General features: G+C 42.9%; 2 protein-coding genes across 2 annotated transcripts in view; one reads left to right on the top strand and one right to left on the bottom strand.

Annotated features, from left to right (window-relative positions):
* Positions 1 to 16557, bottom strand: part of FBXL13 (F-box and leucine rich repeat protein 13) — a 395640-nt gene that overhangs the window by 133318 nt on the left and 245765 nt on the right. The window lies entirely within an intron of this gene.
* LRRC17 (leucine rich repeat containing 17) overlaps positions 1 to 16557 on the top strand; it is a 59653-nt gene that overhangs the window by 33083 nt on the left and 10013 nt on the right. Inside the window, exons 2-3 of the mRNA XM_069765122.1 lie at positions 11956 to 12794; positions 14743 to 14898. Of these exons, the coding sequence (XP_069621223.1) occupies positions 12050 to 12794; positions 14743 to 14898 (901 nt within the window). The 5' untranslated portion in view covers positions 11956 to 12049. The remainder of the gene's footprint in view (positions 1 to 11955; positions 12795 to 14742; positions 14899 to 16557) is intronic.

Raw genomic sequence — 16557 nt, 5'->3', positions numbered from 1 at the left:
AAGTTGTTGTCCAATTTGTCCTGAGTACGCTGATACCCCATATGTGGGGGGGAACCACCGTTTGGGCGCATGGGAGGGTTCGGAAGGGAAGGAGCGCCATTTGGAATGCAGACTTAGATGGAATGGTCTGCAGGCGTCACATTGCGTTTGCAGAGCCCCTAATGTACCTAAACAGTAGAAACCCCCCACAAGTGACACCATTTTGGAAAGTAGACCCCCTAAGGAACTCATCTTGATGTGTTGTGAGAGCTTTGAACCCCCAAGTATTTCACTACAGTTTATAACGCAGAGCCATGCAAATAAAAAATATTTTTTTTTCCACAAAAATTATATTTTAGCCCCCAGTTTTGTATTTTTCCAAGGTTAGCAGGAGAAATTGGACCCTAAATGTTGTTGTCCAATTTGTCCTGAGTACGCTGATACCCGATATGTGGGGGGGAACCACCGTTTGGGCGCATGGGAGGGCTCGGAAGGGAAGGAGCATCATTTGGAATGCAGACTTAGATGGATTGGTCTGCAGGCGTCACATTGCGTTTGCAGAGCCCCTAATGTACCTAAACAGTAGAAACCCCCCACAAGTGACCCCATATTGGAAACTAGACCCCTCAATGAACTTATCTAGATGTGTTGTGAGAACTTTGAACCCCCAAGTGTTTCACTACAGTTTATAACGCAGAGCCGTGAAAATAAAAAATCTTTTTGTTTTCCCACAAAAATTATTTTTTAGCCCCCAGTTTTGTATTTTCCCAAGGGTAACAGGAGAAATTGGTCCACAAAAGTTGTTGTCCAATTTGTCCTGAGTACGCTGATACCCCATATGTTGGGGTAAACCCCTGTTTGGGCACACAGGAGAGCTCGGAAGGGAAGGAGCACTGTTTTACTTTTTCAACGCAGAATTGGCTGGAATTGAGATCGGACGCCATGTCGTGTTTGGAGAGCCCCTGATGTGCCGAAACAGTGGAAACCCCCCAATTATAACTGAAACCCTAATCTAAACACACCCCTAACCCTAATTCCAACGGTAACCCTAACCACACCTCTAACCCTGACACACCCCTAACCCTAATCCCAACCCTATTCCCAACTGTAAATGTAATCTAAACCCTAACCCTAACTTTAGCCCCAACCCTAACTGTAGCCCCAACCCTAACCCTAACCCTAGCCCTAACCCTAGCCCTAACCCTAGCCCTAACCCTTGCCCTAACCCTAGCCCTAACCCTAGCCCTAACCCTAACCCTAACCCTAGCCCTAACCCTAACCATAGCCCTAGCCCTAACCCTAGCCCTAACCCTAGCCCTAGCCCTAACCCTAGCCCTAACCCTAGCCCTAACCCTAGCCCTAGCCCTAACCCTAGCCCTAATGGGAAAATGGAAATAAATACATTTTTTTTTATTTTTCCCTAACTAAGGGGGTGATGAAGGGGGGTTTGATTTACTTTTATAGCGAGCTTTTTAGCGGATTTTTATGATTGGCAGCCGTCACACACTGAAAGACCCTTTTTATTGCAAAAAATATTTTTTGCAATACCACATTTTGAGAGCTATAATTTTTCCATATTTTGGTCCACAGAGTCATGTGAGGTCTTGTTTTTTGCGGGACGAGTTGACGTTTTTATTGAAAACATTTTTGGGCACGTGACATTTTTTTATCGCTTTTTATTCCGATTTTTGTGAGGAAGAATGACCAAAAGCCAGCTATTCATGAATTTCTATTGGGGGAGGCGTTTATACCGTTCCGCGTTTGGTAAAATTGATAAATCAGTTTTATTCTTCGGGTCAGTACGATTACAGCGATACCTCATTTATATCATTTTTTTATGGTTTGGTGCTTTTATACGATAAAAACTATTTTACAGAAAAAATAATTATTTTTGCATCGCTTTATTCTCAGGACTATAACTTTTTTATTTTTTTGCTGATGATGCTGTATGGCGGCTCTTTTTTTGCGGGACAATATGACGCTTTCAGCGGTACCATGGTTATTTATATCTGTCCTTTTGATCGCGTGTTATTCCACTTTTTGTTCGGCGGTATGATAATAAAGCGTTGTTTTTTGCCTCGGTTTTTTTTTTTTTTCTTACGGTGTTTACTGAAGGGGTTAACTAGTGGGACAGTTTTATAGGTCGGGTCGTTACGGACGCGGCGATACTAAATATGTGTACTTTTATTGTTTTTTTTTTTATTTAGATGAAGAAATGTATTCATGGGAATAATATATATTTTTTTTTTTTCATTATTTTGGAATATTTTTTTTTATTTTTTTTACACATTTGGAAAAAATTTTTTTTACTTTTTTACTTTGTCCCAGGGGGGGACATCACAGATCAGTGATCTGACAGTTTGCACAGCACTCTGTCAGATCACTGATCTGATATGCAGCGCTGCAGCCTTCACAGTGCCTGCTCTAAGCAGGCTCTGTGAAGCCACCTCCCTCCCTGCAGGACCCGGATCCGCGGCCATCTTGGATCCGGGGCTCGAGCAGGGAGGGAGGTGAGGAGACCCTCGCAGCAACGCGATCACATCGCGTTGCTGCGGGGGGCTCAGGGAAGCCCGCAGGGAGCCCCCTCCCTGCGCGGTGCTTCCCTGCACCGCCGGCACATCGCGATCATCTTTGATCGCGGTGTGCCAGGGGTTAATGTGCCGGGGCGGTCCGTGACCGCTCCTGGCACATAGTGCCGGATGTCAGCTGCGATAAGCAGCTGACACCCGGCCGCGATCGGCCGCGCTCCCCCCGTGAGCGCGGCCGATCGGCTATGACGTACTATCCCGTCCAGGGTCAGATAAGCCCAGGGCACCTCGACGGGATAGTACGTCTAAGGTCACAGAGGGGTTAAACATACATTATAAAATGGAAGATAAACCTGGAGTTATGCTTTAGCATATATAGATCTAAAAGGAGTTAATTTGCCATGACAGATTGATTGCCATGTGCACACGTTGCGGATTTTACGCAGCAGTCTCCCATGCTGTTTACAGTACCATGTAAACCTATGGAAAACCCAATCTGCTGTGCACATGCACAGAAAAAACAGCGCGGAAACGCAGCCTTGCTTTTTTCCGCAGCATGTCAATTGTTTGTGCGGATCTGCAGGGACTTGCATTGAGTCGGGCACATCCGCAGCAAAACCGCAGATGTAAAAAAGATCTGTGGTTTAGCTGCGGGTGAAACGCTGCAGATCGGGAGGAGGGAAGCGTGTGGGGGAGTGTGGGCGGTAACTTTGTGCGTATATGTGTGTGTGCGGGCGGGGTCTGCGGGTTGTCAGAGGGTCTGCGGGGGGCTGTCGGGGGTCTGTGCGGGTGTGCTGGGGCTGTAGGGAGTCTGTCGAGGCTGTTGGGTGTCTGCGGGGCTGTGCGGGGGATTCTTTGTGTGTGTGTGCGCGTGCGTGCAGTCATCGTCCGATGGGACTACAAGTCCCATCGGGCTATGCCTGCTACAGTAACAGTGATTGACACATTAGCCAATGATGGGTCAATAGTAGTCCCATCATCCGGCTAATGTCTTGAATGCAAAAAAATAAAACACATACATACATACAGTACATACAACATACAACAGTACATACAACATATGACATACAGTACATATAACATACAGTACATACAACATATGACATACAACATATGACATACAACATACAGTACATACAACATATAACATACAACATACAACAGTACATACAACATATAACATACAACAGTGCATACAACATACAACAGTACATACAACATATGACATACAACATACTGTACATACAACAGTACATACAACATACAACAGTGCATACAACATACAACAGTACATACAACATATAACATACAGCACATACAACAGTACATACAACAGAACATACAACATATGACATACAGAACATACAACAGAACATACAACATATAACATACAACAGTATATAAAACATATGACATACAGAACATACAACAGTACATACAACATATGACATACATTACATACATACAACACATACATATAGATATACAGTACATACATATAGACATACAGTACATACAACATAGAGTACATACTCACCATCATCTTGATCCCCGAAGCCATTGTCACCTGTAAAAAATATTAAAATAATAAACAAACAATATACTCCTTGTGTCCGCAGATATCCAATTAATATGAGTATCCCACGACGATCTCCGGTGGAGAGCAGCCACATCAGCTGATGCGACCGCTCTCCAGGGGCTCAAGGAATACAATGATGGAAGTTATCCTTCCGCAATGTATTCCTCCACCGCTGTGAAAAATAGTCCCTATTCTCACTTGTGGCACTGCTGTGTGGGAAAATTCCCACGCAGATTTGCCATAAAGTGAGACCCTGAACTCAGGTAACCTCTTCAGTGATGCACTGCAGGAGCCATTGTCTCCTGTCAGTGTGTCATTGAAGGTCTATAGAGCAGTGACATCACCCGATGTCACTGTTCTATAGGGGAGATCGTCGTGAGACACTTGTTATTAATTGGACTGCATCGGACAGGGAGTATATGGTTGGTTTATTATTTTAAACTTTTTGCAGGCGATCAAGTATGGTAAGTATGGTGAAATTTAGAATATTAAAATACTTTTTTCTGGCTGTGTCGTTTTTTTTAACCCTTTCACTACTATAGGATTAATAATGGATAGGCGTCTTATTGATGCGTGCTCCGATCCCAAGTGCCGGCAGCAGTGCCGGGTATTGATGCGAGAGACTCGCGCAAGTTTATCGCATTGCACACGCAAGTGTGACCCTGACCTAAGAGTTAAATCAGCCGCACTCTCAATCATTTGCAAAAATATTTAATTTATGTAAATTTAACACCACAATGAAGAAGCAAAAAAATTATTTTGTGATTGGCAAAAAGATCAAGTAGCGTGTGACATTTTGACCCCATCCGGGTCTTTTTCGAACAACGCTAGAATTGACTTTTCAGGTGTGGTGACCAGGGAGCTCTGTATGGGCGCGCGGTTGTGCGCTAACGCGGTGGTACAATTTTCTGTATATGTCACGACCCAGGTCATATAGCTTCAGAAAAAAAAGAAAAAGAAAAAAAGCACGCAGCACAGCCTTTAGAAGACCACATCAATCTGTGTGTCAGGAATCTGGCATTCACGGGAGGTGCTCGTGTGTAAACCAACAGTGAAAACATCCGATAGATAAGAGCAAAACACGGCAACACTCACCGGTCCTGTGATGCAAAGCTTGTCTTTATTAAAGCTTGTGTCAGGTCCTGGACCTGTAGAAGCGCCGATCGGGTGTGAAACAGCTGTTCACTCCTCACTCCATCGTACTCCCCTGTGCCGTGAAGATTTATGTGTTGACACAAGCTTTAATAAAGACAAGCTTTGCATCACAGGACCGGTGAGTGTTGCCGTGTTTTGCTCTTATCTACCAGGTCATATAGCTGCCCATTGCCCCTGACCACCGAACAAATGGACTGTAGCATGGGACGTCGGTGTTCATTCTATGCATATCCGGTTTGCAGTGTGGACTGTCCACCCGGCGTAGAGCCCCAAGTTTGTCATCTAAAAGTGAATGGTCTTTGGTGAGGGTACGGAGTCCAATGAGGTTGACGTGTCCAAGACTTATTGCACTCAATTATCATAGGCCGGGTGTCACAACTCTGTTGTCGGGTGTTCCAGGACTAGGGGCTCCTTCCTTGTCCCTTTCACTAGGTGCATCCTAGCTCCCCCTGTTCCCCAGATTGCTTCTGATGGTAAAGATGCCAGGGTCATGTACCTTGCCTTAGCTCCTGAATCTGCCCTCAGTCTGTACCCTTCCCCCACCCAGGGAAGAGGGGAGTTGTAGTGTACCGTAATACACCAACCAGACTAAAACAAAGTAATACGAACAGGGATAGAGGAAAATACCAATCATACACATATCCACATATAAACAACAGAGGTAAACACTGTGAAGTTAAGGGTTTTGTTAAACCAAAGTAGGAGAAGAAAGGGAATTAACACACACACTCAAAACCTAGCAGCAGTCACAGATAAATCCAAACACCTTCTCCAATAACAACCAACAACAACCTCCAGCCATGCAGCAAAAGGTACTCTGACAATGACTGCTAGCCAGGGCCCAGATTATATAGGAGATGGGAGTGGCTAACAGTGCACAACTGAGCCTAAATGCAGGAAGGCTTCCAGGCGCTCTCAACTGAGCAAATTAACCCCTGCACTGCTAAAAGAAATATACGTTGTTTAATATGAAGGTAAAGTGCTTGTAATCAGTACAGGAGTAGGAGAAATCAGATGATGCAGTCTACTGGCTCCTCTCTGTTACAGTAAACCCATGACACCGGGATTTTGTGTTTTGGGACTTCTTGGAGAGGGGCGGAGACCTTGATTGCTTGGTAAGAGACAGGATGGCCCAGTGTTTGATGCTCTTTGAAGGCGGGGTTCTCTATAAATCCAGCAAAATGTGCCATGGGGAAAGAGGAGGCCAAACACTTTGGATAAGTGGTAGGTAGAGGTGAAATCAAACCCCAGATCAATAAAGGGGACACAATCCAGAACTGGCAAAAAACACTCTCAAAAAAGCAAGTTAGTGCCTTTCTGGGAACCGTGGGTTACCACAGGAGGTTAATTCCAAACTTTGCCATGGTGGCCACACCCCTGACCTACCTCCTTAAGGGGATAAAATCAGTCGTAGCCAAATGGCTGTTGAATGCAGAGATGGCCTTTCAAGAGCTGAAAGTAGGTCTGTGTGAGCCCAGTAATTGGCTGCAGCAGTCTTGTGTTGTAGTCATGACATCACTGCTGCAGCTATAACAACAAAAAACAGGCAGTGGGGAAGAGGCAGCACTTAAGTAAGGCTGATTATTACCCATACCAAGTCTTGTGTCTAAGAAAAGTTAAGTATGGGAAACCACTTTAACAAGGATCAGCAATGATGAATCTTAATATATGATTTAGATTAAGGAATTGAGGGTACACTGATTAAATTTGCAGAAGACACAAAGCTAGGAGGGATAGCTAATACTAGAGAAGACAGAGAGAGAAAGAGGATTCAAAAAGATATAAATAAACTGGAGCAGTGGGCAGCAACTAACAGAATTATTTTTAACAGGGAAAAATGCAAAGCACTACATCTGGGCAATAAAAATGAAAAAAAAAACATATATAGAATGGGAGGAATAGGGCTAAGCAACAGCACACGTGAAAAAGACTTGGGTATACTAATAGATCATAAACTGAACATGAGTCAACAGTGTGATGCAGCAGCAAAAAAGGCAAATACAATTCTGGGATGTATTAACAGAAGTATACAGTCTAGATCACGTGAAGTCATTATTGCCCTCAACTCCTCTTTGGTCAGACCTCATCTGGAATACTGTGTCCAGTTTTGGGCACCACATTTTAAAAATGACATCAACAAACTGGAATAAGTTCAGAGAAGAGCGACCAGAATGGTGACTGGTCTGCAAACCATGTCCTATGAGGAACGATTACAGGATTTGGAAATGTTTAGCTTGCAAAAAAGAAGACTGAGAGGAGACTTAATAGCTGTCTACAAATATCTCAGGGGCTGTCACATTGTGGATGGATCATCTTTATTCTCATTTGCACAAGGAAAGACTAGAAGCAACGGGATGAAACTGAATGAGAGGAGACCCAGATTAGATATTAGAATTTTTTTTTTGATAGTTAGGGTGATCAATAAGTGGAACAGGCTGCCACGAGAGGTGGTGAGTTCTCCTTCAATAGAAGTCTTCAAACAGAGGCTGGACAGACACCTGTCTGGGATGATTTAGTGAATCCTGCTTTGAGCAGGGGGTTGGACCAGATGACCCAGGAAGTCCCTTCCAACTCTAACATTCTATTATTCTATGATTCTATGATACTTTGGTTTATTAGGTGATAAGCCTTGGTCAGAGGTGTTTGGCAGTGTCCTGTTTACCACAACCATATTGAATAAACATACACACTCAAGGATATATTTTGCCCAGAAGGTTAGGGACTTATAACTATCTTATGTGCAATGGTTTAAAAGGAACCGTCAGGGTCCGATAACACTAATAACCTGCATATACTACCTACAATCTGCAAGTTATAGTGTTAGGAAGGTGCCTGGCTGCTGTACTAAAAGGGCAGCACCCGCGAAAAAAATTAACTTTGTTCTGCCGGCTTTCAGTCATAAGGACATGCCAGCACGGCTACAGTCACCACTCACAGCACTGTGTAAGAACACCCCGGCACTGCACTCATGCACTGCACGCTGTCAGTTAAAGTGCAGGGGCGTGCTTCCAGTGGCTGCTCACAGTGCACACCTGTATGACTGAAAGCCAGCGGTTACCAGGAAGAATTTTAGTTAATTTTCTCCAGGGAGACGCACGTTCAATAGAGCAGCCGGGAAACTTAACTAATGCAATTAACCTGCCGATTAACCATACACCTGAAGGTTGATAGTGTTATCCTACTTGACAGATTTACTGTACTTAGATTGACTCTGCCAGCACAGAATGACTATTCAATCCAAGTAGAGGTGCTTGGTGCATCATGTTGTGGCCAATCATTTAAATACATCAGAGGAGCTCTGAAAAACACACACCACATGAAATTAGAGCAGAGGCGGTCAGTACAAGATAAATACAATAGTACAAGATAGATAAAAGAATTACTAACTCCTCATCAGAAAGCTTGCTGACGCACTCTCAGTTAACTTATTCTGAGCCATGCAAAGACAGTGCAACACAGATGTTATAGAAGGAAACGGTACAACATTTTGAAAGAAACCAAATTCTGCAGCCACTTTTTGAGCAGGAAAACAAAGAATCACAATGGAACATTTTTAGTGAAATGGAAATAATTACATTTTAGACCCAAACACAAGCATTTAAGTGAAACAAATGTCCCCAAGTCTGTTGATATTCTTTCACACTGGTGCTGGTCTATAAAGGGTCATTGAGCTTTACAGAAAACTAAAGCTTTTAAGAAGTGCTCAAAACTAACGCTACAAATTAACAATGCAATGATTGTATTTCATGACATTGTCTGGCCTATATCATGTGTCGTCAGTTTTCATGGGACAATGTGCAGTATCTAATGATAATTAAGAGCACGACCAAAATAAATACGGCGGTCTTCATTCCAGGGTCATTTGCTATCACACATCCTCAGTATACTCCCCTGGGCAGTTGTGAAAGAAAACAGAGTCTAAAGAGGGATTACAGTAATTCTACGTAGTTAGTGGGTCAGCGTACAAATCTGCATTAGGAACAAGAAATATTGCTGGATTTGGGGTTCACATGTATCGCACTGTTTTCCACATTAAATACACTGTTCTATTGTGTACATCGCAGGAGAGAACTAGAAAGGGTTTAGAGAATTAAGACAAGTTGCCTGAATAGAAACACAGACAAAGCTGAAGCTGGAGAGAAAAGAAAAAGAAAGAACGAAGAAAGACATATTGAATGAAAACTCATATACACAAACCCTAATAGAGTGGTCCCATTTCTTACCTTAAGAGCCACATTCAGTTCTGAGAAATGGTGACAGCCAAAGCCTAACCAAAGTAAGTACCATGTGCCACCCTCCCTTGTGGGCAGTATACTTACATCCAGGGGTCTCCACGTGACCCCCATTCAGAATTCCCAAATTAAGCACTCCCACCAAACCACGGTATCCAGCTTTAACATCATTCTAACACATAGCATAATCCATTCTCCAAATAACCATATTTATGCCCCTTACAAGTAGATCTGCACTCAGAAGGGCTCTTCTGTAGGGCTCTCCTGTGCAGGGCATCTCGCAAAAGTCACCATCTCTCCAAATGATGGACCTTCTCTTCATAGCTGTTTGTTAGACCTTTTGCTAATGCAGTATTAGTTGACAGTCGTGACCCACAGCTCAGGGGGCCTGCGAACCACAGGTTGGGGACCGCTACCCTGATGCAACAAATAATAAATAGCCTAATTTCTATACTGGGGTAGGAAAGGAAATATTTTACCCCATGGGTTTGAGCTGTTTGACCAAGCTGACTACTTGCCATACATAACAAGGGTCTACCATACTCATGAGACGGGTGATGACAGCCTCTTGGAGTCTTGCTGGCATGGATATAGTATATTGAAGGGAATCTGTCAGCAGGTTTTTGCCATTTAATCTAAGAGCAATGGAGCGCCCCGCAGGGCAAGGGGTTACTCGGTACCGGGTCCTGCGGTTCACAGGGGGATGTCACGGTGGCTGACCCGGTCCATGGCCATGGGACGTCTGTATAAAAGGGAAAGGTCTTTAAAGGGATAAAGTTTATGTTCATGACGCCACCTGTGGTATTCGGTCAGGGTGACCGACGTTGCTTTAAGGGGTCCGCTGGGGTGATGTTATGGCAGCTAGATGGTATACCTTCCCACAGGTGAAGTATATCGCCAGGGCTTCCCAGTATGTAGATGGTGAATGGTGAATGGCGCAATGAACCTTTACTGAAGACTTCAGCATCCACAGTCCAGAGCACCAGACCACAGGGCAGGCAGAGTCCGGCCGGTTCGGAGGCAAGTCCCAGAGTCCCATTGTCCAGGTGGAGAATAAAAGCCTTCCTTTGCGCTGTAGTGATGTAGTCCCTTACTGCCTATGGCATCACATAAGGGTCTCACAGATGTTATCTCTCTCTCTGTCCTCCGGATAGGATAGGACAAAACCCGTATGACTGGTGACTTGAGCCTGTTTATAGGATCTCTTAGATGACCCGGCCGGTGTCACCGTGCCTCCTGGGTGTAGGTGCGGCCAGGTAACGTGCAATTAGCTGTCCTGTCGGTCTTTGATGTAAGGCGTAGAGGTCCTCACAACCTCGGTGTTCCGGCTAAAGGTGTTTCTGCACCTCAGAAGGAGGCAGCCTGCTCGGGGCTGGTCCCCTTCTGGTATCCTCTCCTGTGCTTCCTCTCCTGCACGCTCGCTGCAAACAATTCGGCCTTCAATGTCTCTTTCTGGGAGCTGCAGCTCTTAGGGCATGCACAGCTCCGTGGACACTCTGTACTCCTCAGACCAGACGGCTGTCTGGAACTAGCTGAGCTGAGCTCAGCCAGCAACCAACTTCTGTCTGGAACTGACTAACTTTCCCTACAGACTACCAGTTATATATATGTGGGGAGTGAACTAATAAATAGGAGCAAAAGCTCCCCCTGATGGCTTGGAGTGTGAAGTGTTGCATGTTTGTGGTACCTGGATGCAGTTATCCTTCTTTGCCTCCAAACGTAGCATCACTCTCCCCGAGAGGAAAGCAATACCACTGTGACGACCAGGACCCTGGGACGCCACAGCAGCATAATATAGGGCAAGATAACCTGACTATGAATGTATCACTTAATAGGCTTTGTGTTGTAGTTTCAATACAATTTTTTATCAGCTGGATAATATCAATGTCTGACTAAGTCTCACATATACAGTAGTCAGTCTAATCAGTGTAACCCCTCCCCCTATCACTGATTGGCAGTTTTCTGACAATGTACACAGGTAGCGGCTAATCAGGGATGTGGGCGGGGTTATACACAGCTTAGTATTATGACTACTGCTACTTCTACAACAGAGAAATCAGGGATTCTATCACAACTACAGTAAGCTATCCAATAAGTGATAGATACTTTGTTGGTATCAGGCTCTCTTGGCTTATATTATGCTGATCTTAGATTACATAGCAAAGTCCCATGTTAGACTGCCTGCTAAATGATATGTCCTGGAAAACCCCTTTAACATCAAAGTCCAGGTCTTCATATATTGCATTAATGAGGCCAAAATCTTTGCAAATGTTCACGTAAAAGAGAGTTCAAAAGGTGAGTGCTAGCAACATTTCCTAAACAATGTTAAAGTACTGTATAATTAGTTCAACTCCGTTTTTGTGCAAGATATGGTACGGTAATTATTTCCAGAACTTCATATTTATTTTTTTTTTAAGTATGCATACAATGTTAAACTAAAACGTCTAAACAAAGTTTACATTTCCATTCTCTTGTTTTTCAGAAGAGGGGTTCTAACTATCCCAGCTGTGAACTCTGCTTGAAGAGAAAACGATTTCATTACAGCATTGGGAAATCAGGGCCAGTTGGATGTCAGGATGCAAGTGGTTGCCCTAATAATATTACTTTTCTTTTGTAAAGCATCAGAGTTTAAGAAGGTAAGAAGAAACAACCGAGGAAATGACAGATCAAACAACTCGAAAAAATCCTCTAGTACTGTTAAACGCTATGCTCCAGGACTAGCGTGTGAGACATACACATATATCAATGAAAAATATTTGGACTGTCAGGAGAGAAAGCATACATCTATCCTAAATGATTGGCCAGATGATCTGGTACATATTTTGCTCTCGAGAAACAGAATTCGTATAATAAAAGATAATGCCTTTTCTAAGTTTCAAAATCTAAAAAGTCTGGATTTACAACAAAATGAAATTACAAAAATTGAGCATCAGGCTTTCTTTGGCTTAAAAAGGCTGACAACTCTCTTACTTCAACATAACCGGATAAAAATCATATCAGAGGAGGTATTTATCCAACTGCCGCGACTTACTTATCTTAGACTTTATGACAATCCTTGGGATTGCAACTGCGAGTTGGAGTCGCTTGTAACATTCCTACAGATTCCTCGAAACAGGAACTTTGGGAATTATGCCAAGTGTGAGAACCCAGCAGAACTCAAAGGTGGAAAATTAAAAGACATTACACCTCAAGTAATATGCCAAGAAGAAGATGATAAACCTAAACCACTAGAAGGATCCAAGGTGACAAAACCTTCTGTGGATTCAACACTTTGCCATACCTATCTATATCCAACTGCAACACTAGACTGCAGAAAAAAAGGTAACTAAGCATGGCTGGTTATAATACTATGAATGTTAACACATTTTAAGCCCCAGAAACTGGATCCAATGCCATTATGTTGACCTTTTAAGAAAATGTATCCTTCCTCTTTTTGCCCAAAATTTGGTAAAGTCTTATCCAGTAGTGTCTATAGTCTCTCACTTTTGACTTTAACTCAATTTTATTTATTATTGGATAGCATAGTACAACATGAACCACTATGTTGGCATCTAAAAGTTTCTTAAATGGCTTAAAGGAGTTGTCTGATGAAGAGACGTTATCACTTATCGACCACCGGTGAGTGTCTGATTGCTGGAACCCCCACAAACGAGAAACTTTTATCTTTTATAGAATGAAGTGATAGTGCTGCAGTTGGCAGTCCCACATTGAATGAATGGAGCACAGGTCAAGCATGCGCACCTTTGCTCCAACAGGGATAAAAATGTCCAATTTTGGTGATCTACGGGGGCCTAAGTGGTCAGATCATTATGGATCTTAAAGGTATTTTCTATCCTATGAAAACTTCTCCTCTCCTTGGATCCTCAGTCAAACCCTTTAAATCTGTAGTCAGACAATTAGGGATGCCCATTAGATCCACTAAATGGACTTAAATTGCTGGACCTGATAGTAAAAGAGACTTGTTGACAGCCCTCCAAACAAGTTCCTTACCTTAGTGATCAGGGAGAGATGCTGATTAGTGATGGGCGAGTAGCCTTGTTGCCTGGGTCTCCCCAAGCATGCTCGGGTATTCTCCGAGTATTTAGGGCTTGCTCGGAGATTTAGTTTTCGTCGCCTCAGCTGCATGATTTGCAGCTGCTAGACAGACTGAATACATGTAGGGGTTGCCTAATAGGCATTCCTCAGGCATTTGATCTTCTTCTAACGAAACTATTCTTTTGTTAATTTGGAGGAATGCTTTGGGTTGTTCTCATGCAGAATGTGTAATCCCTCTTTATATTCAGCTTTGTACCAGAGACCTGAAAGTTTTGATGCAAGATTGATTTATAGTTATTAATATTCACAATTCCCCCCAACTTGACTAAAGTCCCAGGTCTGGCTGCTGAAAATCAGACCTGAAGCATAATGCTGCTTCCACTCATTCTTCACTGTGGGCATGGTGTTCTTTTGATGATACACATTATGGCTTTATGCCAAACATATCTTTTGGAATTATGGTCAAAAAGTTATACCTTGGTCTCATCAGACCATAACACATTTTCCCATATGCTATTGGCAGGCTTGATGTAGGTTTTAGCAAAACATAGTTGGGCTTGGATATTTCTTTTTGTAAGAAAATGCTTTACACTTGCCAGGCTACCCCGATAGGCAAGATATATCAAGAATACTTCATATATGCCATATGCCTCCAGTACTTGCCAGAAAGTATTATAGCTGTTTGTTGCTGTAGGCCTTTTTTAATTTTTCTGTTTTTATTTTTTCACTCATATTGATTTCATTTTGTTTCTCAATGGATTTGTACAAATTATTTGTGACATTAAAAGTAGAATAAGTTCTGAAATTATTTTTCTTGGTATGATTTTTCTTTACATGAAAGAAACCTGGCACTTTAAAAGAAGTGTGTAGACTTTTTACATCCACAATACATGAAGTGTATCAATCGGATCTTGTCCCTCTGCAGCAATCTGTATAATAGAGATCATACGATTATAGGTTTGTCTGTCTCAGTACAGAGAATTCTCAATGAGGTAAGACTTATCGAAGATATAGGGGAGCATAGAAGTGAAGTTTCAACGTTTCCTTAGCTGTTTATAGGCATAACATGCAGGTTTCAGCCATATTTTTTCATATTCTGGACAACCCCTTTAATTCTTAGGATTGCTTCAGTGAGAATGGTTTACGCATTTCTGAATCATACAGTAAGACAATCACAGCTGTGTTAAGGTGATAGTGATAAAACCACAAGCAATGATTATTTTTACCCTTCTAGAGTTACAGCAAGTTCCAACTGACATTTCTCCAGACATCATAAAACTGGATCTCTCCAGCAATAAAATCAGACGGCTGCAAGCAAATCAGTTTAAAGATGTTCAAAATCTTGAGATTTTAAACCTCAGCAATAATGGGATAGAATTTATAGACCCAGGTAAGTGAAAATTAGAAGAAAAAAAATGAAATTGTTATGCACTCTATAGTCAGTAGAATAGAATTGGGCTTTTTTGTAAATATGAGGTTCAATAGTAATTAAGGGGTACCTATCATTTTACTTTTTTTATGTTATTCCCACCTTTGAACCATTAAATCATGGGGGGTCTGGGTCCAGAGACCACACCAATCACTAAAAAGACTGCTCACATTTGTTCACTTCTGCACAGAATGTAGCATAGATTTGAGTTTACTGCAAGACGTCGCTTTTCTGAGTGTGTAGGGGTGTGTAACAAGGGGTGAGACCGTGACCAAGCTCATGAATGAAGGGGATCACTGATGCTAGTATTTTCATCTGGATCTACATCATTGGACGTACATTTCAATTGAAATCAAAAAGCACAAAATATGAACGGCACTAGGTGTTATCTCAGCAGGTGGTGTAGCCGCAGCCTGAGGATTCCACTGCAAGACTCCTATAGCACGTATATAGTCTGCAATGTTCGGGTGGTGCTCAGCATAAAAAGCACTGAACAAATATCCAGGGAGAAAAAGGAAAATGCGGCACTCACCCAGGTAGATTGCGAATCAAAGTCCTTTATTCATCGTAACGTAACAACGGACATAGTAAGGAGAGGCGGCTGGGAGAGATCAGCGGTGCCGGGAGAAAGAACAGGACTACGATCGTTTCGCGCTTGTGCGCTTCCACGGGTTCATCGTTGTTACGTTACGATGAATAAAGGACTTTGATTCGCAATCTACCTGGGTGAGTGCCGCATTCTCCTTTTTCTCCTTGGATATTTATTTCAATTGAAATGTATTGCAGAGTAGAGAGCAACTGGATCCCTGCACCACTGTACCTACACTAGCCACCGGACTATCAGAGGCCAGCAGCTGGTGTTTGGGTGCTCATCGCAGGGGGGCATGATGTAATTGCTTTGTAACACCCTACCAATCTGCGCTGGCTCAGGAGGAGGGGGTACGGTTTATTGTGAGAACTGGGGGGAGGGGGGGGGGTAAATCCTGATCACAGGTTCCCTTTAATTATTAATTTATGGAGCCACTATTTGGGATATTCCATCTGCATTAAGGCAAAAAAGTTAGACGCGACCTATAGACGACAGATCTATAGAAACACTTGGAAGCTTAGCAGAAGAGAACAGGGAGAGATCCAGTGAGGCACATCCCTGCACAGAATGAGTGACGGGGGAGGGGAGATCTGCACAGTTACCACATATGACTCAAGAAAACTGTAAAGTTTTCCATTTTCACTCTCAGATTTCAATCCATATTAAGCAATACTGTTTTCTACCAAAGCATTGACAACGTTTAATTGTTTCAATTTCCCGCTTTTTCAGTTTTGCCTTTTATTTACAGACCTATCCAAAATTAAAGGAGTTTTCCCCTACTTTAAAACTTATTTAGATTTCTCCACCCTGAGCCCATACACAATAAGAAACCTGCACTCTCCTCCCAAATCAGAGCCACTCCTCCGCACGGACTTGCATTTCTCATGTCGGTCCCATGAAATAAATAATGTCATTCACTTTGGGACAGAATTTGAAGGCCGCAGGACTATTGGCGGCTGCTGATTGGCTGCAGCCGTCACTTGACATTATTTCAGGAGTCCAGTGTGGGGCACAGAAGTCAATGCGAAGAA

The sequence above is a fragment of the Ranitomeya imitator genome, chromosome 4 (assembly GCF_032444005.1).
Source record: "Ranitomeya imitator isolate aRanImi1 chromosome 4, aRanImi1.pri, whole genome shotgun sequence".
In the NCBI taxonomy this organism is placed as follows: Eukaryota; Metazoa; Chordata; class Amphibia; order Anura; family Dendrobatidae; genus Ranitomeya; species Ranitomeya imitator.
Note: the sequence above shows the minus strand (reverse complement) of the source record. Positions and strands in the feature narration are given on the sequence as shown.